This window comes from Salvelinus alpinus, chromosome 22, assembly GCF_045679555.1.
Source record: "Salvelinus alpinus chromosome 22, SLU_Salpinus.1, whole genome shotgun sequence".
Taxonomy (NCBI): Eukaryota; Metazoa; Chordata; class Actinopteri; order Salmoniformes; family Salmonidae; genus Salvelinus; species Salvelinus alpinus.
In genome coordinates, this window is record NC_092107.1 from 49442673 (window position 1) to 49467447 (window position 24775).

Sequence of the window (24775 nt, forward strand, 5' to 3'; positions counted from 1 at the left end):
CAATTAAAGACATCAATAGACAGTACCTTTCTAAGGCTGTTATAGATCCTATACAGTAAACAACAGTAATTCAACAGATTATATATTATCAACAGTTATCGAACAGATTATACTGTATATTATCAACAGTTATCCAACAGATTATACTGTAAATTATCAACAGTTATCCAACAGATTATACTGTAAATTATCAAGTTAACAGTTGTATTTATTTTAGCCCCTAAAAAGCGAACCCTCCGCAATCAAAGGCATCAAAGTCGGAGTCTCCTCCCTCGAAGTCGAAACTGTTGAATTGTGGGGGGTTGTCTACGTCCTGACTACAATGGAAGGACCCACCCGACCCTCCTCCCATCTCTGAGAAGCTCCCCGCCCCCCCACCGTGGCCCAGCGGGCCCAGCTCCTGCAGGCCGGAGGCTCTGGAGGTCAGAGGGGAGGAGGGAGAGCAAGACTGGAGGTAGCCCAGGGCGGAGGAGGCTGCTGCCCCTCCCATCAGCAGACACACCGCCCTCACCGCCCGCGCGTCGCTGCTGTTACCGTGGCGAAGACAGTCTGACGTACGGTGGGGTGGAGCTACTGATGCCACGCTACGCACGGACCGCACTGACTGTCTGTGGCCGCCCCCTAGACACACACACACACACACACACACACACACACACACACACACACACACACACGCAAAGAAAACAAATCAAGACAAGATACAGTACAGTATACCAATGTGTGTAACCCTGAATGACCCAGGCTGTTGTCTCTCTGTTGACGTCCTGACTGACCCAGGCTGTTGTCTCTCTGTTTACGTCCTGACTGACCCAGGCTGTTGTCTCTCTGTTGACGTTCTGACTGACCCAGGCTGTTGTCTCTCTGTTTACGTCCTGACTGACCCAGGCTGTTGTCTCTCTGTTTATGTCCTGACTGACCCAGGCTGTTGTCTCTCTGTTTACGTCCTGACTGACCCAGGCTGTTGTCTCTCTGTTTACGTCCTGACTGACCCAGGCTGTTGTCTCTCTGTTTACGTCCTGACTGACCCAGGCTGTTGTCTCTCTGTTTACGTCCTGACTGACCCAGGCTGTTGTCTCTCTGTTTACGTCCTGACTGACCCAGGCTGTTGTCTCTCTGTTAACGTCCTGACTGACCCAGGCTGTTGTCTCTCTGTTAACGTCCTGACTGACCCAGGCTGTTGTCTCTCTGTTTACGTCCTGACTGACCCAGGCTGTTGTCTCTCTGTTAACGTCCTGACTGACCCAGGCTGTTGTCTCTCTGTTTACGTCCTGACTGACCCAGGCTGTTGTCTCTCTGTTAACGTCCTGACTGACCCAGGCTGTTGTCTCTCTGTTTACGTCCTGACTGACCCAGGCTGTTGTCTCTCTGTTTACGTCCTGACTGACCCAGGCTGTTGTCTCTCTGTTTACGTCCTGACTGACCCAGGCTGTTGTCTCTCTGTTAACGTCCTGACTGACCCAGGCTGTTGTCTCTCTGTTAACGTCCTGACTGACCCAGGCTGTTGTCTCTCTGTTTACGTCCTGACTGACCCAGGCTGTTGTCTCTCTGTTAACGTCCTGACTGACCCAGGCTGTTGTCTCTCTGTTTACGTCCTGACTGACCCAGGCTGTTGTCTCTCTGTTTACGTCCTGACTGACCCAGGCTGTTGTCTCTCTGTTAACGTCCTGACTGACCCAGGCTGTTGTCTCTCTGTTGACGTCCTGACTGACCCAGGCTGTTGTCTCTGAAGGACCCGGCCCGGGAGGCTGAGGGCGTCGTGGTCGGGGTGACGGTCGGGGTACCAGTCGGGGTGGCGGTGGGGGTCGAGGTGCTCAGTGTCGCCCGTGGCGAGGCGGTGTCCCTATCGGTGGGAGTGTCAGGTTGGGGGTCTCTGTCTGTGATGTGGGCGGTGAGGCTCGGGGTCAGACTCTGCTGTCTCTGCAGGACGAGCGTTGACATCACACCCTGGAGGAAACAGGAAGTCAACTACCATCAGATAACTAACTCTGGACAGAATATAAATAACAACTGTTTTTTAAGGGTACCTATAAGGACTACCTTACCCGTACATAATGCATTCATAAGCCGTACGTAAGCATTTTCAATCTTTCTAAATTCTACTGTCAACTCATGGGGGTAGTTATATGAGATGGCAACAGTGAGGTACTTACCTCTCTCACTTTCCTGATTAACTTCAGCCAGAGACTGTGGAAGACATACGGAAAAAAAGCACAACCATGAAAATCTTTCAAACATGTCACTGAAGCAGAGCAAAAATGTTGTGGTATATTTCTCAAACATGGGATTTTTAAAAGCATGGGATTTCTTAAAAAATTTGGAAAATATCATATCAATTTGTATCCCTAAATAAGATCTGGTGTAACCAAACTGTCTGTTAAGGTAATGTTTACAGATCAGACGTTTAGTCTAGGCTGAAACCCTGATAAGATAAAAACAGACAACTTTTGTTAAGATTAGACACGACAGCAGCCATAATCATCTGGACGTACAGTGCCTTGCAAAAGTATTCACCCCCTTGTTGTTTTTCCTATTTTGTTGCATTACAAACTGTAATTTAAATTAATTTTTATTTGGATTTCATGTGTAATGGACATACACAAAATAGTTTGAATTGGTGAAGTGAAATGAAAAAATAACTTGTTTCAAAAAATTCTAAATAATTAAAAACGGAGAAGTGGTGCGTGCATATGTATTCACCCCCTTTGCTATGAAGCCCCTAAATAAGATCTGGTGCAAACAATTACCTTCAGAAGTCACATAATTAGATAAATAAAGTCTACCTGTGTGCAATCTAAGTGTCACATGATCTCAGTATATATACACCTGTTCTGAAAGGCCCCAGAGTCTGCAACACCACTTAGCAAGAGGCACCATGAAGACCAAGGAGCTCTCCAAACAGGTCAGGGACAAAGTTGTGGAGAAGTACAGAGCAGGGTCGGGTTATAAAAAAATATCAGAAACTTTGAACATCCCACAGAGCACCATTAAATCCATTATTAAAAAATGGAAAGAATATGGCACCACAACAAACTTGCCAAGAGAGGGCCACCCAACAAAACTCATGGACCAGGCAAGGAAGGCATTAATCAGAGAGGCATTAATCAGAGAGGCAACAAAGAGACCAAAGATAAACCTGAAGGAGCTGCAAAGCTCCACAGCGGAGATTGGAGTACCTGTCCATAGGACCACTTTAAGCCATACACTCCACAGAGCTGGGCTCTACAGGAGAATGGCCAGAAAAAAGCCATTGCTTAAAGAAGAAAATAAGCAAACTCGTTTGGTGTTCGCCAAAAGGCATGTGGGAGAACCCCAAACATATGGAAGAAGGTACTCTGGTCAGATGAGACTAAAATTGAGCTTTTTGGCCATCAAGGAAAACGCTATGTCTGGTGCAACACCTCTCATCACCCCGAGAACACCATCATTTTTCATCGGCAGGTACTGGGAAACTGGTCAGAATTTAAGGAATGATGAATGGCGCTAAATACAGGGAAATTCTTGAGGGAAACCTGTTTAGGTCTTCCAGAGATTTGAGACTGGGACGGAGGTTCACCTTCCAGCAGGACAATGACCCTAAGCATACTACTAAAGCAACACTTGAGTCATCTGGAGTAGGCAGCGCCATTAGTAAGTAAGTAAACTGTGAAAGGACCAAAGAGTTAATCAATGTGATTTTTCCGTGAATAGACAAGTATTTACCTCTCCATGGTTGCAGAATTTTTCATATTTTCGCTAACTTTCTATTGAAACGAAGTTCATTATATTTTTTGAGATGTGAATACCAAGTGTCTACTTCACCATCCGCCCATTTTATTGGTAAACTACAAGGTAGTGTAAACACTGTATTTTTTAACGATCCTATACATAATATGGTACACTTGTCATAATTAGGTTTTAGTCCAGAGAGGCTAGAAAAGTGATCAAGATGTTCAAGGAGACTGTGCAGGGATCCAGACTGTGGACTTAAGAAAAAACTAGAGTCATCAACATACATCGACACTTTTGTTTTTATCCCCTGTGGATATCTAACTGCTTGATGTTCTTGTTGGATCTCATTTTAATAGCGAACATTTCAATGGCCATAATAAATAGATATGGAGACATTTGACAGCCTTGTTTTACTCCTCTTAAAAGCTCAATACTTTGAGATGTAACCATTATTTACTATTTTACATCTGGGGTTGCTGTACATAACTTTAACCCATCATATCAGAGATTCACCAAAATTAAAATAATCCAGGCATTTATATGTAAATTCTAGTCATACTTTATCAAACGCCTTTTCAAAATCTGCTATGAAGACCAGGCCTGGTATCTTCGATGTTTCATAATGTAAATTTTTTTTAAAAGTAATTGTTGTCTATTGTCTCCAATATGAACAATATTTGGTAAACCCCTTTTTATTCTATGTGCTATGAATTTCGCCAGTATCACAACATTGAAGTGTTAGAGGCCTCCACTTTTTTAAATGCCAGATCTGTTTTTGCATATTTCTAATAATCCATCTTCCTTGCGGATCTGTTTGTACAGTTTGCACAATCGGATCAAAATTTTTATTAATTAGTATAATCACCCCCTTTGAGTTTCTTTGCCCATGACAGAAATATATTTCTCCTTCCCAGTCCTTTTTCCACCCAACCTCATCTAGTATATTTGTAGAATGAGTTTCCTGTAAAACAATAGATATTATATTCTTTCTCTTTTAGCCATGTAAAAATGTATCTTCTTTTTTTATGATCTACAATTATAACTGGCTATACTTATTTCTCCACTTACCATAATGATTCCCACGTTTCAGTTATACTTACCACAACCAATGTTTGTAAACATACCACTATAAAGCACCATGATGATAAGTGTCCATATAGCTGTACCATAATAATTTACACTGTTAAGCATACTATAGCTGCAAATTTGTAAACCTCCAATTGTCCTAATATTCCAGCCACTAAAACCTCCCCCCATATCTAGGTCTGTTGTCACTAAGACCATCCGACTTGCTTGGGCCAAGAAACACGAGCAATGGACATTAGAATGGTGGAAAACTGTACTTAGGTCTGATGAGTGCAAATTTTACATTTTTGGTTACAATTGCCGTGTCTTTGTTAGACGTAGAGTAGGTGAACGGATGATCTCCGCATGTGTGGTTCCCACCGTGAAGCATGGACGAGGAGGTGTGATGGTGTGGGGGTGCTTTGCTGGTGATACTGTCAGTGATTTATTTAGAACTCTAGGCACACTAACCAGCATGGCTACTACAGCATTCTGCAGAGATATACCATCCCATCTGATTTGCGCTTAGTGGGACTATCCTTTGTTTTTCAACAGGACAATGACCCAACACAACTCCAGGCTGTGTAAGGGCTATTTGGCCAAGAAGGAGAGTGATGGAGTGCTGTATCAGATAACCTGGCATCCACAATCACCCAAATTCAACCGAATTAAAATGGTTTTGGATGAGTTGGACCGCAGAGTGAAGGAAAAGCAGCCAACATGTGCTCAGCATACAGTGGGGGAAAAAAGTATTTAGTCAGCCACCAATTGTGCAAGTTCTCCCACTTAAAAAGATGAGGGAGGCCTGTAATTTTCATCATAGGTACACTTCAACTATGACAGACAAAATGAGAAATAAAAATCCAGAAAATCACATTGTAGGATTTTTAATGAATTTATTTGCAAATTATGGTGGAAAATACCTAGAAGGGCACCTGTGTTGAGGATCAGCATGGCGGATGTGTTGTTACCTACCCTTACCACCTGGGGGCGCCCTGTCAGGAAGTCCAAGATCCAGTTGCAGAGGGAGGTGTTGAGTCCCAGGATCCTTAGCTTATTGATGAGCTTTGTGGGCACTATGGTGTTGAATGCTGAGCTGTAGTCAATGAATATCATTCTCACATAGGTGTTCCTTTTGTCCAGGTGTGAAAGGGCAGTGTGAAGTGCAATAGAGATTGCATCATCTGTGGATCTGTTGGGGCGGTATGCAAATTGGAGTGGGTCTGGAGTTTCTGGGATGATGGTGTTGATGTGAGCCATGACCAGCCTTTCAAAGCACTTTATGGCTACAGGTGTGAGTGCTACGGGGCGGTTGTCATTTAGAGAGGTTACCTTAGTGTTCTTGGTCACAGGCACTATGGTGGTCTGCCTGAAACATGTTAGTATTACAGACTCGGACAGGGAGAAGTTGAAAATGTCAGTGAAGACACTTGCTAGTTGGTCAGCGCATGTTCGCAGTACACGTCCTGGTAATCCGTCTAGCCCTGCGGCCTTGTGAATGTTGACCTGTCTAAAGGTCTTACTCACATCGGCTGCGGAGAGCGTGATGACACAGTCTTCCGGTACAGCTGGTGCTCACATGCATGTTTCAGTGTTATTTGCCTCGAAGCGAACATAGAAGTAGTTTAGCTCGTCTGGTAGGCTCATGTCACTGGGCAGCTCTCGGCTGTGCTTCCCTTTGTAGTCTGTAATAGTTTGCAAGCCCTGCCACATTCGACGAGCATCAGAGCCGGTGTAGTACGACTCAATCTTAGTCCTGTATTGACACTTTGCCTGTTTGATGGTTCGTCGGATGGCGTAGCGGGATTTCTTATAAGCCTCTGGGTTAGAGTCCCGCTGCTTGAAAGCGGCAGCTCTAGCCTTTAGCTCAGTGCGGATACTGCCTGTAATCCATGGCTTCTGGTTGGGGTATGTACGTACGGTCATCGATGCACTTATTGATGAAGCCAATGACAGATGTGGTGTACTCCTCAATGCCATTGGAGGAATCCCTGTGCTAGCAAAACAGTCCTGTAGCTTAGCATCTGCTTCATCTGACCACTTTTTTATTGATCTAGTCATTGGTGCTTCCTGCTTTAATGTTTGATTGTAAGCAGGAATCAGGAGGATAGAATTATGGTCAGATTTGCCAAATGGAGGGCGAGGGAAAGCTTTGTATGCGTCTCTGTGTGTGGAGTATAGGTGATTCAGAGTATCATTGATGCAATGGTAGCTAAACTGGGGAGAGGTCTGTCTGAGATATAGAGCTGCTCTGTATTCTTAATATCACGATCAACTAAACAAGTACCCAAGGCCTTTTATCACACCTAGACTACTGCCCAGTTATATGGTTAAGTGCCACAAAGAAGAACAGAGACACATTCTAGTTGGCCCTGAACAGAGCAGGCCCTTAAATGTACACGGAGGGACAATATCAATAACCTGCATGGCAATCTCTCATGGCTCAAAGTAAAGATTTACTACATCACAACTTGTCTTAATGACAGGTTTTGACGTGTTGAAAGCATCTAACACAGCTCATAAACCCATACATACCCCACAAGACAGGCCACCAGGGGTCTTTTCACATATTCTTAAGTCCAGAACAGACTCTGGTGAAACATGCAGTACTATATAGAGCCATTACTAGGGCAGTTGCGGACAGACGACCATCATGTCCTAATGGCCTGGTACTCAGGGCTTTAACTACCAACAGGCCCTAATGGCCTGGTACTCAGGGCTCTAACTACCATCAGGTCCTAATGGCCTGGTACTCAGGGCTCTAACTACCATCGGGTCCTAATGGCCTGGTACTCAGGGCTCTAACGACCATCAGGTCACTAATGGCCTGGTACTCAGGGCTCTAACTACCATCAGGTCCTAATGGCCTGGTACTCAGGGCTCTAACGACCATCAGGTCCTAATGGCCTGGTACTCAGGGCTCTAACGACCATCAGGTCCTAATGGCCTGGTACTCAGGGCTCTAACGACCAGCAGGTCCTAATGGCCTGGTACTCAGGGCTCTAACGACCATCAGGTCCTAATGGCCTGGTACTCAGGGCTCTAACGACCATCAGATCCTAATGGCCTGGTACTCAGGGCTCTAACGACCATCAGGTCATAATGGCCTGGTACTCAGGGCTCTAACGACCATCAGGTCCTAATGGCCTGGTACTCAGGGCTCTAACGACCAACAGGTCCGTTGTTTGGATGACAGCGCTTTCTAAGGTGATGATTCATTCAAAAACAACCATAAACATAATAGATCTTATGCATATTTATAGGCCTATATATGAGCCCAAGCCCCCCTCCACCCCCCCAAAAAAACAACATCATTAAAATAATGATTGTCTAGCCTAAATTAAACAAATTCAGAGTTGTCCTACAATTTGTATTTGATTTTGATTAGCCTAGTAATAGGGATTTAAAAAATATATTTTTTATAATTTATTGGCCGACATTGCCTTTAGCTACAGAATATCTTACCACTGTGTGTTTCCATCTCCTCCTCTCTCCTTCATTCCTTTCTCCAGTAAAGACAATATTCAACTGAGAATAGTCTGATGGGTGAAAATATGATGACTTGATGAGAGAACAGCTTGTGCAGCCTGAGGCGAGGAACAGAGAGCAAACTTACTGAAATCATCAATAGTCTGTAGTCCCACCATGCAGCCGATATATCTTTTGATTTCTAACACATTCTAAGGTTTGTATAATTTACAACTAAAGTTGTCAAATAACTCTAAATCTGGCGTATAGGACCTGTTTCAAATGATCACTTTTATGCTCAACATAGCCACTACATATGCACACCTCGCTTCGGGAAAAACATATTTCAATTTTATTCTTATTACTGTAAAATCATATAATATAAAATAATGGCACGGGACTTATAAGCATATCTAGTCTGATAAATGAACAAGCCTACAGTCTATATCATAGCCAGATAACATACAGTATCTAGTCTGCTAAATGAACAGGCCTACAGTCTATATCATAGCCAGATAACATACAGTATCTAGTCTGATAAATGAACAAGCCTACAGTCTATATCATAGCCAGATAACATATAGTATCTAGTCTGCTAAATGAACAAGCCTACAGTCTATATCATAGCCAGATAACATACAGTATCTAGTCTGCTAAATGAACAAGCCTACAGTCTATATCATAGCCAGATAACATACAGTATCTAGTCTGCTAAATGAACAGGCCTACAGTCTATATCATAGCCAGATAACATACAGTATCTAGTCTGATAAATGAACAAGCCTACAGTCTATATCATAGCCAGATAACATATAGTATCTAGTCTGCTAAATGAACAAGCCTACAGTCTATATCATAGCCAGATAACATACAGTATCTAGTCTGATAAATGAACAAGCCTACAGTCTATAGCATAGCCAGATAACATACAGTAGGACTCATATTCTGTTCTTCTGAAATATATTTCTGTTATTATGTTTCTTTTGACCTAAAATAAATAATGGATTTTATTGTGGCGGTGTTTTATGACATTGATTTATTATAATTTATTTAAATAGAGATGTGTCAAAGGCATCAGCTGCTTGTATATGCTAAACGTGTTTATGTTAATTAACGGTCAGTTACCGTGACACCGGCAGTGCTTTGCATGACAATATCAGGCTGACAACATGTCATGACCGCCACGGCCCAAGTCATTACTACATGGAACTCTGTTCAACATCAAGTAACTCAAGCGAGCAGTAAAATAACAGATTTAAACAGATTAAACAACACCCCGTGGCACAACGTCGACTGTGAAGAGACAGGCACTCTACAAACACACACACTGTAATGTTGCGGTATTGTGGATGTTATATTGTAAGAACAGAGTAGTAATGTAATAATGTCTTGTATGATGTTTTGTTTTATTTATGATGTAGGCTGTTGTTGTGTTTTGTTTTGTTGTGATGTAATTGTTTTAACCCTGAATGGACCCCAGGATCTTAATAAATACTAAATACTACTACTACTATTGCAGTACTACTACTACAACAACAACTACTACTTCTACTACTACTACTGGTACTAGTACTACTTCTACTAGTACTACTACTACTTCTACTACTACTACTGCTACTGCTACTACTAGTACTACTACTACTTCTACTACTACTGCTACTACTACTACTGCTACTACTACTACTTCTACTACTACTACTACTTCTACTAGTACTACTACTACTGCTACTACTACTACTACTACTACTGCTACTACTACTACTGCTACTACTACTACTACTACTACTGCTACTACTACTACTACTACTACCACTACTACTGCACTACTACTACTACAACAACAACTACTACAACTACTACTACTACTTCTACTACTACTTCTACTAGTACTACTGCTACTACTACTACTACTACTACTACTTCTACTAGTACTACTACTACTACCACTACTACTGCAGTACTACTACAACAACAACAACTACTACTACTACTACTACCACTACTACTGCAGTACTACTACAACAACAACAACTACTACTACTACTACTAGTACTACTACTACTACCACTACTACTGTAGTACTACTACTACTACTACTACTACTACTACTACTACTACTACTACTACCACTACTACTGCAGTACTACTACAACAACAACAACTACTACTACTACTACTACTACTACTACTACTACTTCTACTAGTACTACTACTACTACCACTACTACTGCAGTACTACTACTACAACAACAACTACTACAACTACTACTACTACTTCGACTACTACTTCTACTAGTACTACTGCTACTACTACTACTTCTACTACTACTACTACTACTACTACTACTACCACTTCTACTAGTACTACTGCTACTAGTACTACTTATACTACTACTACTAGTACTACTACTAGTACTACTACTAGTACTACTACTTCTACTAGTACTACTACTACTACTACTACTACTACTACTACTACTACTACTACTACTACTACAACTACTACAGTACTGCTACAAACCTGCAGTCCTCTGGGCTGTCAGCCAGTAGTAACAGGAACTTTTCCTGGGGCAGGATGAGGGCGAAGCAGCAGTCTCTCCTTCCCCCCGGGGGAAGCCGGGGTAGGTCCAGGATCTCCCTGCCCTCTACGATGGCCTCACAGTTCCACTGCAGTGCCACCACCTGGTCAGGAGGACTCTCTGCGTCGCGACACACCCTCAGACTGCCTTCCACTGTCAGCACCAGGTAGCGCTCTTTCCACTGCTTAAACAGCTTGAAACCACCTGGAGGCGGGGCGGGGGGCGGGAGCAAAGGAAGAGGACACAAGGATAGTAAAGTGTGCTATAATTCAACAGTCAACAGTAGCATTGCTGGAACAAGGGACTTACAGACAGACAGACAGTGGAGGAGGTGGGTGATTCTCATGACACCAGTTATAACCATGGCAGTAGCAAATTGAGTCAGAAAACCATGGTGCATCTGCAACAATCAACTTCCATTTTGAAGACTAAGATGCCTAGTTTATGGAAGTATCCTATTTTAAAGACATTTTTAGATTTTAGCCAGAATTTTGTAAATTTTAATTTCAAATGCTCATTTCCGAAATGCGTCGGATTAAATTCTTGTATAATTTTATACAATTTTACTTTAGAAAAACCTAACTTATTCGACTAAAACACAAAATATGCTGCTGTAGTTTGTCCATAAATCAAAAAAATGGAATACTAGTTGAAGTTTACATTAAAATGTAATATTTATTACGTTAAAACAGTGTCTTCGGACAGGGTTCTCATTACCGTAATACTTTTTCAAGTTGCTTTTAAATAAAGTTTTATTCACCCATGATGCATCAAATAGGAGAGTAGTCCTTAGATGAGCATACGTTCATTTAATTTCTTCACTTATATGACTTCAGAAATAGGATATTTATCTCAAACACCCCTTTTACCCCACTGGGGGTCAGGGTTGGGAAGGTTACTAGTTAGAGTCCTGGGGGTCAGGGTTGAAAAGGTTACTAGTTAGAGTACTGGGGGTCAGGGTTGGGAAGGTTACTAGTTAGAGTACTGGGGGTCAGGGTTGGGAAGGTTACTAGTTAGAGTACTGGGGGTCAGGGTTGGGAAGGTTACTAGTTAGAGTACTGGGGGTCAGGGTTGGGAAGGTTACTAGTTAGAGTCCTGGGGGTCAGGGTTGAGAAGGTTACTAGTTAGAGTACTGGGGGTCTGGGTTGGGAAGGTTACTAGTTAGAGTACTGGGGGTCAGGGTTGGGAAGGTTACTAGTTAGAGTACTGGGGGTCAGGGTTGGGAAGGTTACTAGTTAGAGTACTGGGGGTCAGGGTTGGGAAGGTTACTAGTTAGAGTCCTGGGGGTCAGGGTTGAGAAGGTTACTAGTTAGAGTACTGGGGGTCAGGGTTGGGAAGGTTACTAGTTAGAGTACTGGGGGTCAGGGTTGGGAAGGTTACTAGTTAGAGTCCTGGGAGTCAGGGTTGGGAAGGTTACTAGTTAGAGTACTGGGGGTCAGGGTTGGGAAGGTTACTAGTTAGAGTACTGGGGGTCAGGGTTGGGAAGGTTACTAGTTAGAGTACTGGGGGTCAGGGTTGGGAAGGTTACTAGTTAGAGTACTGGGGGTCAGGGTTGGGAAGGTTACTAGTTAGAGTACTGGGGGTCAGGGTTGGGAAGATTACAAGTTAGAGTACTGGGGGTCAGGGTTGGGAAGGTTACTAGTTAGTGTACTGGGGGTCAGGGTTGGGAAGGTTACTAGTTAGAGTACTGGGGGTCAGGGTTGGGAAGGTTACTAGTTAGAGTCCTGGGGGTCAGGGTTGGGAAGGTTACTAGTTAGAGTACTGGGGGTCAGGGTTGGGAAGGTTACTAGTTAGAGTACTGGGGGTCAGGGTTGGGAAGGTATTACAAGAAGACAAAAATGATCCATCAAACGCATTTGGTGTGACATCATAGTGGTCTCTGATTGGTGGTCAGACTCACTCAGCTGGATCAAACTTAAACGTGCACATTTCTTCAATGCGGAATTGAATGTCATTGAGAAAACAGTTTGAATTTGAAAGTAATCCAATAACTAATTATCTAGTTTTTCAAAAGTATCTGTAATCTGATTACAATATTTTTGCTGGTAACGTAACTGATTACAGATTTTGTTTGTTTGTAATCAGACCATGTTTACACGTTTTTATAGTTGAAAATAAAAGTATAATATTAGGATAATTATGCCTATCACGATTTGGACAGGGGGCATAAACCAGATTTCTGTAGCATGGATCATATGGAACGGGGAAATCATTTCCGAGGGTCTGATAACTGTCAGAAGTTCCCTCGCGGTGGGAAAGTGAGAATAATGAAATATATGAATTTTAAAAATCCCTTTAGACTTTATATTTATGTGTAATCCTATGAAATGTCTTATGTTGCACAGCTTAATATAAGCTCAACCTCTGTACAGATGTCCTTTCTTTTCTTTCAAAATCTTTCTCTCCAGCAGCCATTGCTGGTTGCATAGCGATGGTTATCTAGAAAGCACACCCTCCACTAGACGGTGAAGCCCTCTATGGGTTCTAGAAAGCACACCCTCCACTAGACGGTGAAGCCCTCTATGGGGTCCAGAAAGCACACCCTCCACTAGACGGTGAAGCCCTCTATGGGTTCTAGAAAGCACACCCTCCACTAGACCGTAAAGCCCTCTATGGGTTCTAGAAAGCACACCCACCACTAGACCGTAAAGCACTCTATGGGTTCTAGAAAGCACACCCTCCACTAGACGGTGAAGCCCTCTATGGGTTCTAGAAAGCACACCCTCATCTAGACCGTAAAGCACTCTATGGGTTCTAGAAAGCACACCCTCCACTAGACCGTAAAGCCCTCTATGGTTATCTAGAAAGCACACCCTCCACTAGACCGTAAAGCCCTCTATGGTTATCTAGAAAGCACACCCTCCACTAGACCGTAAAGCCCTCTATGGGTCCAGAAAGCACACCCTCCACTAGACCGTAAAGCCCTCTATGGGTTCTAGAAAGCACACCCTCCACTAGACCGTAAAGCCCTCTATGGGTTCTAGAAAGCACACCCTCCACTAGACCGTAAAGCCCTCTATGGGTCCAGAAAGCACACCCTCCACTAGACCGTAAAGCTCTCTATGGGTTCTAGAAAGCACACCCTCCACTAGACGGTGAAGCCCTCTATGGGTTCTAGAAAGCACACCCTCCACTAGACCGTAAAGCCCTCTATGGGTTCTAGAAAGCAGACCCTCCACTAGACCGTAAAGCCCTCTATGGGTTCTAGAAAGCACACCCTCCACTAGACCGTAAAGCTCTCTATGGGTTCTAGAAAGCACACCCTCCACTAGACCGTAAAGGCCTCTATGGGTTCTAGAAAGCACACCCTCCACTAGACGGTAAAGCCCTCTATGGGTTCTAGAAAGCACACCCTCCACTAGACCGTAAAGCCCTCTATGGTTATCTAGAAAGCACACCCTCCACTAGACCGTAAAGCCCTCTATGGTTATCTAGAAAGCACACCCTCCACTAGACCGTAAAGCCCTCTATGGGTTCTAGAAAGCACACCCTCCACTAGACCGTAAAGCCCTCTATGGGTTCTAGAAAGCACACCCTCCACTAGACCGTAAAGCCCTCTATGGGTTCTAGAAAGCACACCCTCCACTAGACCGTAAAGCCCTCTATGGGTTCTAGAAAGCAGACCCTCCACTAGACGGTGAAGCCCTCTATGGGTTCTAGAAAGCACACCCTCCACTAGACCGTAAAGCCCTCTATGGGTTCTAGAAAGCACACCCTCCACTAGACGGTGAACCCTCTATGGGTTCTAGAAAGCACACCCACCACTAGACGGTAAAGCCCTCTATGGGTTCTAGAAAGCACACCCTCCACTAGACCGTAAAGCTCCTCTATGGTGTATCTAGAAAGCACACCCTCCACTAGACCGTAAAGCCCTCTATGGGTTCTAAAAGCACACCCTCCACTAGATGGTGAAGCCCTCTATGGGTTCTAAAGCACACCCTCCACTAGACGGTAAAGCCCTCTATGGGTTCTAGAAAGCACACCCTCCACTAGACGGTAAAGCCCTCTATGGGTTCTAGAAAGCACACCCTCCACTAGACGGTAAAGCCCTCTATGGGTTCTAGAAAGCACACCCTCCACTAGACGGTGAAGCCCTCTATGGGTTCTAGAAAGCACACCCTCCACTAGACCGTAAAGCCCTCTATGGGTTCTAGAAAGCACACCCTCCACTAGACCGTAAAGCCCTCTATGGGTTCTAGAAAGCACACCCTCCACTAGACCGTAAAGCCCTCTATGGGTTCTAGAAAGCACACCCTCCACTAGACGGTGAAGCCCTCTATGGGTTCTAGAAAGCACACCCTCCACTAGACCGTAAAGCCCTCTATGGGTTCTAGAAAGCACACCCTCCACTAGACGGTTAAGCCCTCTATGGGTTCTAGAAAGCACACCCTCCACTAGACCGTGAAGCCCTCTATGGGTTCTAGAAAGCACACCCTCCACTAGACCGTAAAGCCCTCTATGGGTTCTAGAAAGCACACCCTCCACTAGACCGTAAAGCCCTCTATGGGTTCTAGAAAGCACACCCTCCACTAGACCGTAAAGCCCTCTATGGGTTCTAGAAAGCACACCCTCCACTAGACCGTAAAGCCCTCTATGGGTTCTAGAAAGCACACCCTCCACTAGACCGTAAAGCCCTCTATGGGTTCTAGAAAGCACACCCTCCACTAGACGGTGAAGCCCTCTATGGGTTCTAGAAAGCACACCCTCCACTAGACGGTGAAGCCCTCTATGGGTTCTAGAAAGCACACCCTCCACTAGACCGTAAAGCCCTCTATGGGTTCTAGAAAGCACACCCTCCACTAGACCGTAGAGCCCTCTATGGGTTCTAGAAAGCACACCCTCCACTAGACCGTAGAGCCCTCTATGGGTTCTAGAAAGCACACCCTCCACTAGACGGTGAAGCCCTCTATGGGTTCTAGAAAGCACACCCTCCACTAGACCGTAAAGCCCTCTATGGGTTCTAGAAAGCACACCCTCCACTAGACCGTAAAGCCCTCTATGGGTTCTAGAAAGCACACCCTCCACTAGACGGTGAAGCCCTCTATGGGTTCTAGAAAGCACACCCTCCACTAGACCGTAAAGCCCTCTATGGGTTCTAGAAAGCACACCCTCCACTAGACGGTGAAGCCCTCGATGGGTTCTAGAAAGCACACCCTCCACTAGACCGTAAAGCCTTCTATGGGTTCTAGAAAGCACACCCTCATCTAGACCGTAAAGCCTTCTATGGGTTCACTGGCGCGATTAATGGCAAAGATCAGAGGTGCGTGCCGTTAATCGTAAAAGTAAAATGATTACTGTAACTCGTTACCCCCAACGCGGGTCCTAATACATTATATTACAAATATTATTTTTGTCAATAGCATTATGATCAGTGAGTTTAGTATTATGACATCATCTGGGATTAACAAATCACTACTGTTACTACGGTTACTGATTCTCTAATGGAGTCCAGTACAGTTTGATAATGTATCGGGTTACTGAATCACTGATAGAGATCAGTACAGTTTGATAATGTATCGGGTTACTGAATCTCTGATAGAGACCAGTACATTTTGATAATGTATCGGGTTACTGAATCTCTGATAGAGACCAGTACATTTTGATAATGTATTGGGTTACTGATTCTCTAATGGAGTTCAGTACAGTTTGATAATGTATTGGGTTACTGAATCACTGATAGAGATCAGTACAGTTTGATAATGTATCGGGTTACTGAATCACTGATAGAGATCAGTACAGTTTGATAATGTATCGGGTTACTGAATCATTGATAGAGACCAGAACAGTTTGATAATGTATCGGGTTACTGATTCTCTGATAGAGATCAGTACAGTTTTTCAATGGCACACTCTGCAACATGCGTTCTCGTCTCTGAAATCCTTACCTTAATGCACCAATATTTAGTTTTGGCTTAATCTGTTTTTGTGTCTTTTGTTCATTATCCAAATATGTGCACATACGAATGACATCTATACATAAGTAATTATGACCCCAAAAATTATTCAGAAAAGGTTTTTGTTGCGGTAATGAAATAAATGACAAAATATTTGTTATAATTTAAATTGTAAATATATTTGTTTTCAGTGTTATGTTTACCTCAGGTCTTTTCATTAGGTGAGCAACGTAAAAAAAATATATATATTTTAGTTTTTATTACTTTTTTGGACTTTGTTAGTAGTTGTGGTAAAATGCATGATTTCTGATCAATAAACGTAACAATAACTATGAAATAGATCAATACAGATCCCAATCCCAGTGATCAACACAGATCCCAATCCCAGTGATCAATACAGATCCCAATCCCAGTGATCAATACAGATCCCAATCCCAGTGATCAATACAGATCCCAATCCCAGTGATCAATACAGATCCCAATCCCAGTGATCAATACAGATCCCAATCCCAGTGATCAACACAGATCCCAATCCCAGTGATCAATACAGATCCCAATCCCAGTGATCAATACAGATCCCAATCCCAGTGATCAATACAGATCCCAATCCCAGTGATCAATACAGATCCCAATCCCAGTGATCAATACAGATCCCAATCCCAGTGATCAATACAGATCCCAATCCCAGTGATCAATACAGATCCCAATCCCAGTGATCAATACAGATCCCAATCCCAGTGATCAACACAGATCCCAATCCCAGTGATCAATACAGATCCCAATCCCAGTGATCAATACAGATCCCAATCCCAGTGATCAACACAGATCCCAATCCCAGTGATCAATACAGATCCCAATCCCAGTGATCAACACAGATCCCAATCCCAGTGATCCAAGAGGAAGTACGGTGGAAAATGTCTATTTTTATTATTTTGTCTTTAAAAATAAAATAAAATTGGTGTTTAGCGCCAGTTTGGTAAGAATCCCCCAGGTAGCTATAATATCTCTGTGTCTCTGTCCTTCAGAGACATTACCAGAACCACCAGCCAGCCTCTGTGTAAATAACAATAATATATGGATGTGGATGGAGAGAATTTGTTAGGCTGACGGAGAAGGAGGAGAATGCTGGGATTATTAGAGTGAAACAGATGGATTATCCTGAGAGGTGTGGGGATCAACAAGTGGATTATCCTGAGAGATGTGGGGATAATCTGAGACACACATAGCGACATCGCATCACCTACACATCACAGCAGCACTGATGGAAGGGACGCTACGACAACAAGTCATTAGAACAATCTAACTGGGAGACCAACAGATGACCAGTACAAACAGATAACTATTACTTTCATTCAGGTATACTTTATGGAGGATTCAGAACTAGTTATTAATATTGGTAATTTATTTACAGATTAGTAAATTAACAGTTATAACTAATAGGTTGAATATAATATAACATGAGTTGAATCTAATCACTGGTTTGGTTATTTTACAGCAGGTAGAGTATCTGTTCAGACAGCTGTAGCGTCAACACTTCCTGCTTCATATCATGGTACATCTTCCACGTAGCACCCGGATAACGGATACTGGAAAGTACGAGGTCTATTTCGAGGTCTATTTGTCTAATTTCAGGGGGGGAAAAAGCTGAATAAGACAAGCTGTTATATTGTCCGACAAATGTCATCGTCAAACAGTATCAAAGCATTTAAAAATCAAAACCATATTTGTTTTTTTGCACAGCACAACAAGTTAATCCCTCTATTCCCTGCCAGACAGACGACACCATTAGAACCATTAGAAGACTGTCAATCTCACCATATTTTCTGAGGAAGCCGCGGTGTACTCCTCCTGTAGACATGTCTGCTGCTAGACACAAGAGACACATATGAACTGAGTGTCTGGGTGAGAGTGAGGGAGAGAGAGAGAGAGAGAGAGAGAGGGATATAGAAACTGAGAGAGAGGTAGAGGGAGGGAGACAGAGGGAGAGAGAGAGAGAGAGAGAGAGGGAGCGAGAGAGAGAGGGAGCGGGAGAGAGAGAGGGGGAGAGAGAAAGAGAGGTAGAGAGAGAGGGAGCGGTGGAGAGAGAGAAAGGGAGGGAGAGGGAGAGGGAGCGGTGGAGAGAGAGAAAGGGAGGGAGAGGGAGCGGGAGAGAGAGAGAGAGGGGGAGAGAGAGAGGGAGGGAGTGAGAGAGAGAGAGGGAGAGGGAGGGAGGGAGGGAGAGAGAGAGAGAGAGAGAGAGAGAGAGAGAGAGAGAGAGAGAGGCAGAAACAGAGGGAGTTTAATCTGGACTATTTAGGACTCTCTCCAGCCCAGCTGCCAGGCAGTGAGAGAGCGGTGGGTGATGAGGGTTAGGGGATTGGGATTGTCCTGAATTACACCATAGAACAGGTCAACATCACATGAGTCCTAAAAAATAATCATTATAGTGATGCTTTATCCTGCCTGACTGACAGGCAGCACCTCTCATGCTGCCTGAGGCTCACCATGGAGAGACCAGATGGTTGATTGGATCCTTCCTCTCTCTCTCTCTCTCTCTCTCTCTCTCTCTCTCTCTCTCTCTCTCTCTCTCTCTCTCTCTCTCTCTCTCACTCTGTCACTCTGTCACTCTGTCACTCTGCCTCTCTGTCTCTCTGTCTCTGTCTCTGTCTCTCTCTGTCTCTGTCTCTGTCTCTGTCTCTCTCTCTCTGTCTCTCTCTCTCTTTCTGTCTCTCTCTCTCTCTCTCTCTCTCTCTCTCTCTCTCTCTCAATTCAATTTCAATTTAAGGGCTGTATTGGCATGGGAAACATATGTTAACATTGCCAAACCAAGTGAAGTAGATATTAAACATAATATAATAATACATAAACTCTCTCTCTCTCTCTCTCTCTCTCTCTCTCTCCTCTCCTCCCTCCCCCCCCCCCCCCCCTCTCAATTTCAATTGAATTCAATTCAAGGGGCTTTATTGACATGGGAAACATATGTTTACATTACCAAAGCAAGTGAAATAGATAATAAAAATGGAACATTTAAAAATGACACTATCAAAACTTCGAAAGAATAAAGACGTTTGGAATGTCATATTATGTCTATATACAGTGTTGTATTGATATGCAAACAGTTAAAGTACAAAAGGGAAAATAAATAAAAAATAAATATGGGTTGTATTTACAATGGTGTTTGTTCTTCACTGGTTGACCTTTTCTTGTGGCAACAGGCCACAAATATTGCTGCTGTAATGGCACACTGTGTCACGCCCTGGCCATAAAGAGGTTTTTATCCTCTATTTTGGTCAGGCCAGGGTGTGACTAGGGTGGGCATTCTAGTTTCTTTATTTCTATGTTTTCTATTTCTTTGTGTTTTGGCCGGGTGTGGTTCTCAATCAGAGGCAGCTGTCTATCGTTGTCTCTGATTGTGAACCATACTTAGGTGGCTCTTTTTTCCACCTGTGTTTGTGGGAAGTTGACTTGTTTAGGGCACATTGCCTTTGAGCTTTACGGTTTGTTTTTGTAGTGTTTATTGTTTTGTTCGGCGTCATCTTATATTAATAAAAGAAAATGTACGCTCACCACGCTGCACCTTGGTCCTCTACCTTTAAACAGCCGTGACACACTGTGCTATTTCACCCAGTAGATATGGGAGTTTATCAAAATTGGATATGTTTTCTAATTATTTTGGGGTCTGTGTAATCTGAGGGAAATATGTGTCTCTAATATGGTCATACATTTGGCAGGAGGTTAGGAAGTGCAGCTCAGTTTCCACCTCATTTTGTGGGCAGTGTGCACATAGCCTGTCTTCTCTTGAGAGCCAGGTCTGCCTATGGCGGCCTTTCTCAATAGCAAGGCTATGCTCACTGAGTCTGTACATAGTCAAAGCTTTCCTTAAGTTTGGGTCAGTCACCGTGGTCAGGTATTCTGCCACTGTGTACTCTCTGTTTAGGGCCAAATAGCATTCTAGTTTGCTCTTTTTTTTTGTAAATTCTTTCCAATGTGTCAAGTAATTACCTTTTTGTTTTCTCATGATTTGGTTGGGTCTAATTGTGTTGCTGTCCTGGGGCTCTGTGGAGTCTGTTTGTGTTTGTGAACAGAGCCCCAGGATCAGCTTGTACACAGAGTATATTTTTGCAGAGTCTCAATTTGGTGTTTGTCCAATTTTGTGAATTCTTGGTTGGTGAGCGGCCCCCAGACCTCAACCATTAAGGGCAATTGGTTCCATAACTGATTCAAGTATTTTTTGCCAGATCCTAATTGGTATTAGCCAGATCCTCTCTCTTTCTCTGTCTCTCTCTCTTTCTCTCTCTCTCTCTCTCTCTCTCTCTGCCTCTCTCCCTCTCTCCCTCTCTCCCTCTCTGCCTCTCTGCCTCTCTGCCTCTCTCTCTCTGTCTCTCTGCCTTTCTCTCTCTCTCTCTGTCTCTCTCTGCCTTTCTCTCTGTCTCTCTCTCTCTCTCTCTCTCTCTCTCTCTCTCACACACATCATTATTTTCTAAGAATCTTCCGTCAATCTTTTCATACGTTCTTACGCAACCCTGTACTGTTTCCCACAATGCACTTAGTGCCACAGCAGATTTTAGACAGTCGCAATCAACATCCCATCATTTGATCTTTACAGTCTAAAATCTATGACCACTTTTATTCAGGTCCAGATGACAGATTAAAAACACAGCAATGCCTCCCTCAACAATAGCCCTCACCATCACTGCCTCCCTCAACAATAGCCCTCACCATCACTGCCTCCCTCAACAATAACCCCCAACATCACTGCCACCCTCAACAATAACCCCCACCATCACTGCCTCCCTCAACAATAACCCTCACCATTACTGCCTCCCTCAACAATAACCCCCACCATCACTGCCTCCCTCAACAATAACCCCCACCATCACTGCCTCCCTCAACAATAACCCCTACCATCACTGCCTCCCTCAACAATAACCCCCACCATCACTGCCTCCCTCAACAATAACCCCCACCATCACTGCCTCCCTCAACAATAACCCCTACCATCACTGCCTCCCTCAACAATAACCCCCACCATCACTGTCTCCCTCAACAATAACCCCCAACATCACTGCCTCCCTCAACAATAACCCCCACCATCACTGCCTCCCTCAACAATAACCCCCACCATCACTGCCTCCCTCAACAATAACCCCCACCATCACTGCCTACCTCAACAATAACCCCCACCATCACTGCCTCCCTCAACAATAACCCCCAACATCACTGCCTCCCTCAACAATAACCCTCACCATCACTGCCTCCCTTAACAATAACCCCCACCATCACTGCCTCCCTCAACAATAACCCCTACCATCACTGCCTCCCTCAACAATAACCCCCACCATCACTGCCTCCCTCAACAATAACCCCCACCATCACTGCCTCCCTCAACAATAACCCCCACCATCACTGCCTCCCTCAACAATAACCCCTACCATCACTGCCTCCCTCAACAATAACCCCCACCATCACTGCCTCCCTCAACAATAACCCCCACCATCACTGCCTCCCTCAACAATAACCCCTACCATCACTGCCTCCCTCAACAATAACCCCACCATCACTGTCTCCCTCAACAATAACCCCCAACATCACTGCCTCCCTCAACAATAACCCCCACCATCACTGCCTCCCTCAACAATAACCCCCACCATCACTGCCTCCCTCAACAATAACCCACACCATCACTGCCTACCTCAACAATAACCCCCACCATCACTGCCTCCCTCAACAATAACCCCCAACATCACTGCCTCCCTCAACAATAACCCTCACCATCACTGCCTCCCTTAACAATAACCCCCACCATCACTGCCTCCCTCAACAATAACCCCCACCATCACTGTCTCCCTCAACAATAACCCCCACCATCACTGTCTCCCTCAACAATAACCCCCACCATCACTGCCTCCCTCAACAATAACCCCCACCATCACTGCCTACCTCAGCAATAACCCCCACCATCGCTGCCTCCCTCAACAATAACCCCTACCATCGCTGCCTCCCTCAACAATAACCCCCACCATCACTGCCTCCCTCAACAATAACCCCCACCATCACTGCCTCCCTCAACAATAACCCCCACCATCACTGTCTCCCTCAACAATAACCCCCACCATCACTGCCTCCCTCAACAATAACCCCCACCATCACTCCGCTACACTGTTCATCAGACTATATGGAGATCAGCATAGAGTTACCATAGAGTTACTATAGAGTTACCATAGAGTTACCATAGAGTTAACATAGAGTTACCATAGAGTTACCATAGAGTTACCATAGAGTTAACATAGAGTTAACATAGAGTTAACATATAGTTACCATATAGTTAGGGTGGGGACAGGCTATAACACACATAACACATAACACACATAAGCCGGTAGTTCATGTGTATAGAACCTGACCCTAGTCATATCTCCGCAGGGTTAGAGGTACCCACCCATCCACAGGGATTAATCGTGGTTAATCTGTCCTCTGTCAGAGTCAGGGTTAGAGGTACCCACCCAACGCAATATTGATTGTTTTCAAAGTCATATGTGGAACAGGGATTAATCATGGTTCATCTGTCCTCTGCCAGAGTCAGGGTTATCAAGGACATGAGAAAATCAGCCGCTACAATAACATTACAATACCGTTACGTAACCACCTGGCTGAACAACATTGTTGTTGTTTAAACCTACCACCATGTACTGTAGATATACTGCAGATATATGGAGAGATGTACTGTAGATATACTGCAGATATATGGAGAGATCTACTGTAGATATACTGCAGATATATGGAGAGATGTACTGTAGATATACTGCAGATATATGGAGAGATGTACTGTAGATATACTGCAGATATATGGAGAGATGTACTGTAGATATACTGCAGATATATGGAGAGATGTACTGTAGATATACTGCAGATATATGGAGAGATCTACTGTAGATATACTGCAGATATATGGCGAGATGTACTGTAGATATACTGCAGATATATGGAGAGATGTACTGTAGATATACTGCAGATATATGGAGAGATGTACTGTAGATATACTGCAGATATATGGAGAGATGTACTGTAGATATACTGCAGATATATGGAGAGATGTACTGTAGATATACTGCAGATATATGGAGAGATGTACTGTAGATATACTGCAGATATATGGAGAGATGTACTGTAGATATACTGCAGATATATGGAGAGATGTACTGTAGATATACTGCAGATATATGTAGAGATGTACTGTAGATATACTGCAGATATATGGAGAGATGTACTGTAGATATACTGCAGATATATGTAGAGATGTACTGTAGATATACTGCAGATATATGGAGAGATGTACTGTAGATATACTGCAGATATATGTAGAGATGTACTGTAGATATACTGCAGATATATGGAGAGATGTACTGTAGATATACTGCAGATATATGGAGAGATGTACTGTAGATATACTGCAGATATATGGAGAGATGTACTGTAGATATACTGCAGATATATGTAGAGATGTACTGTAGATATACTGCAGATATATGGAGAGATCTACTGTAGATATACTGCAGATATATGTAGAGATGTACTGTAGATATACTGCAGATATATGGAGAGATGTACTGTAGATATACTGCAGATATATGTAGAGATGTACTGTAGATATACTGCAGATATATGGAGAGATGTACTGTAGATATACTGCAGATATATGGAGAGATGTACTGTAGATATACTGCAGATATATGGAGAGATGTACTGTAGATATACTGCAGATATATGGAGAGATGTACTGTAGATATACTGCAGATATATGGAGAGATGTACTGTAGATATACTGCAGATATATGGAGAGATGTACTGTAGATATACTGCAGATATATGGAGAGATGTACTGTAGATATACTGCAGATATATGGAGAGATGTACTGTAGATATACTGCAGATATATGGAGAGATGTACTGTAGATATACTGCAGATATATGGAGAGATGTACTGTAGATATACTGCAGATATATGGAGAGATGTACTGTAGATATACTGCAGATATATGGAGAGATGTACTGTAGATATATATTTTTATTTATTTTTTATTTC

The 24775-nt window shown here is 43.5% G+C and overlaps 1 protein-coding gene across 1 annotated transcript; it reads right to left on the bottom strand.

Moving 5' to 3' along the window:
• Window positions 1–220: 220 nt before the first annotated feature.
• Window positions 221–18682, bottom strand: LOC139549832 (uncharacterized). The gene is made up of 5 exons (XM_071360578.1): window positions 18532–18682; window positions 10766–11027; window positions 2154–2187; window positions 1677–1947; window positions 221–549 (listed from the first exon to the last, which is right to left on the bottom strand). The coding sequence occupies exons 1-5, from the start codon at window positions 18599–18601 to the stop codon at window positions 221–223; spliced, it is 966 nt and encodes a 321-aa protein (XP_071216679.1). The 5' UTR covers window positions 18602–18682.
• Window positions 18683–24775: the final 6093 nt, after the last annotated feature.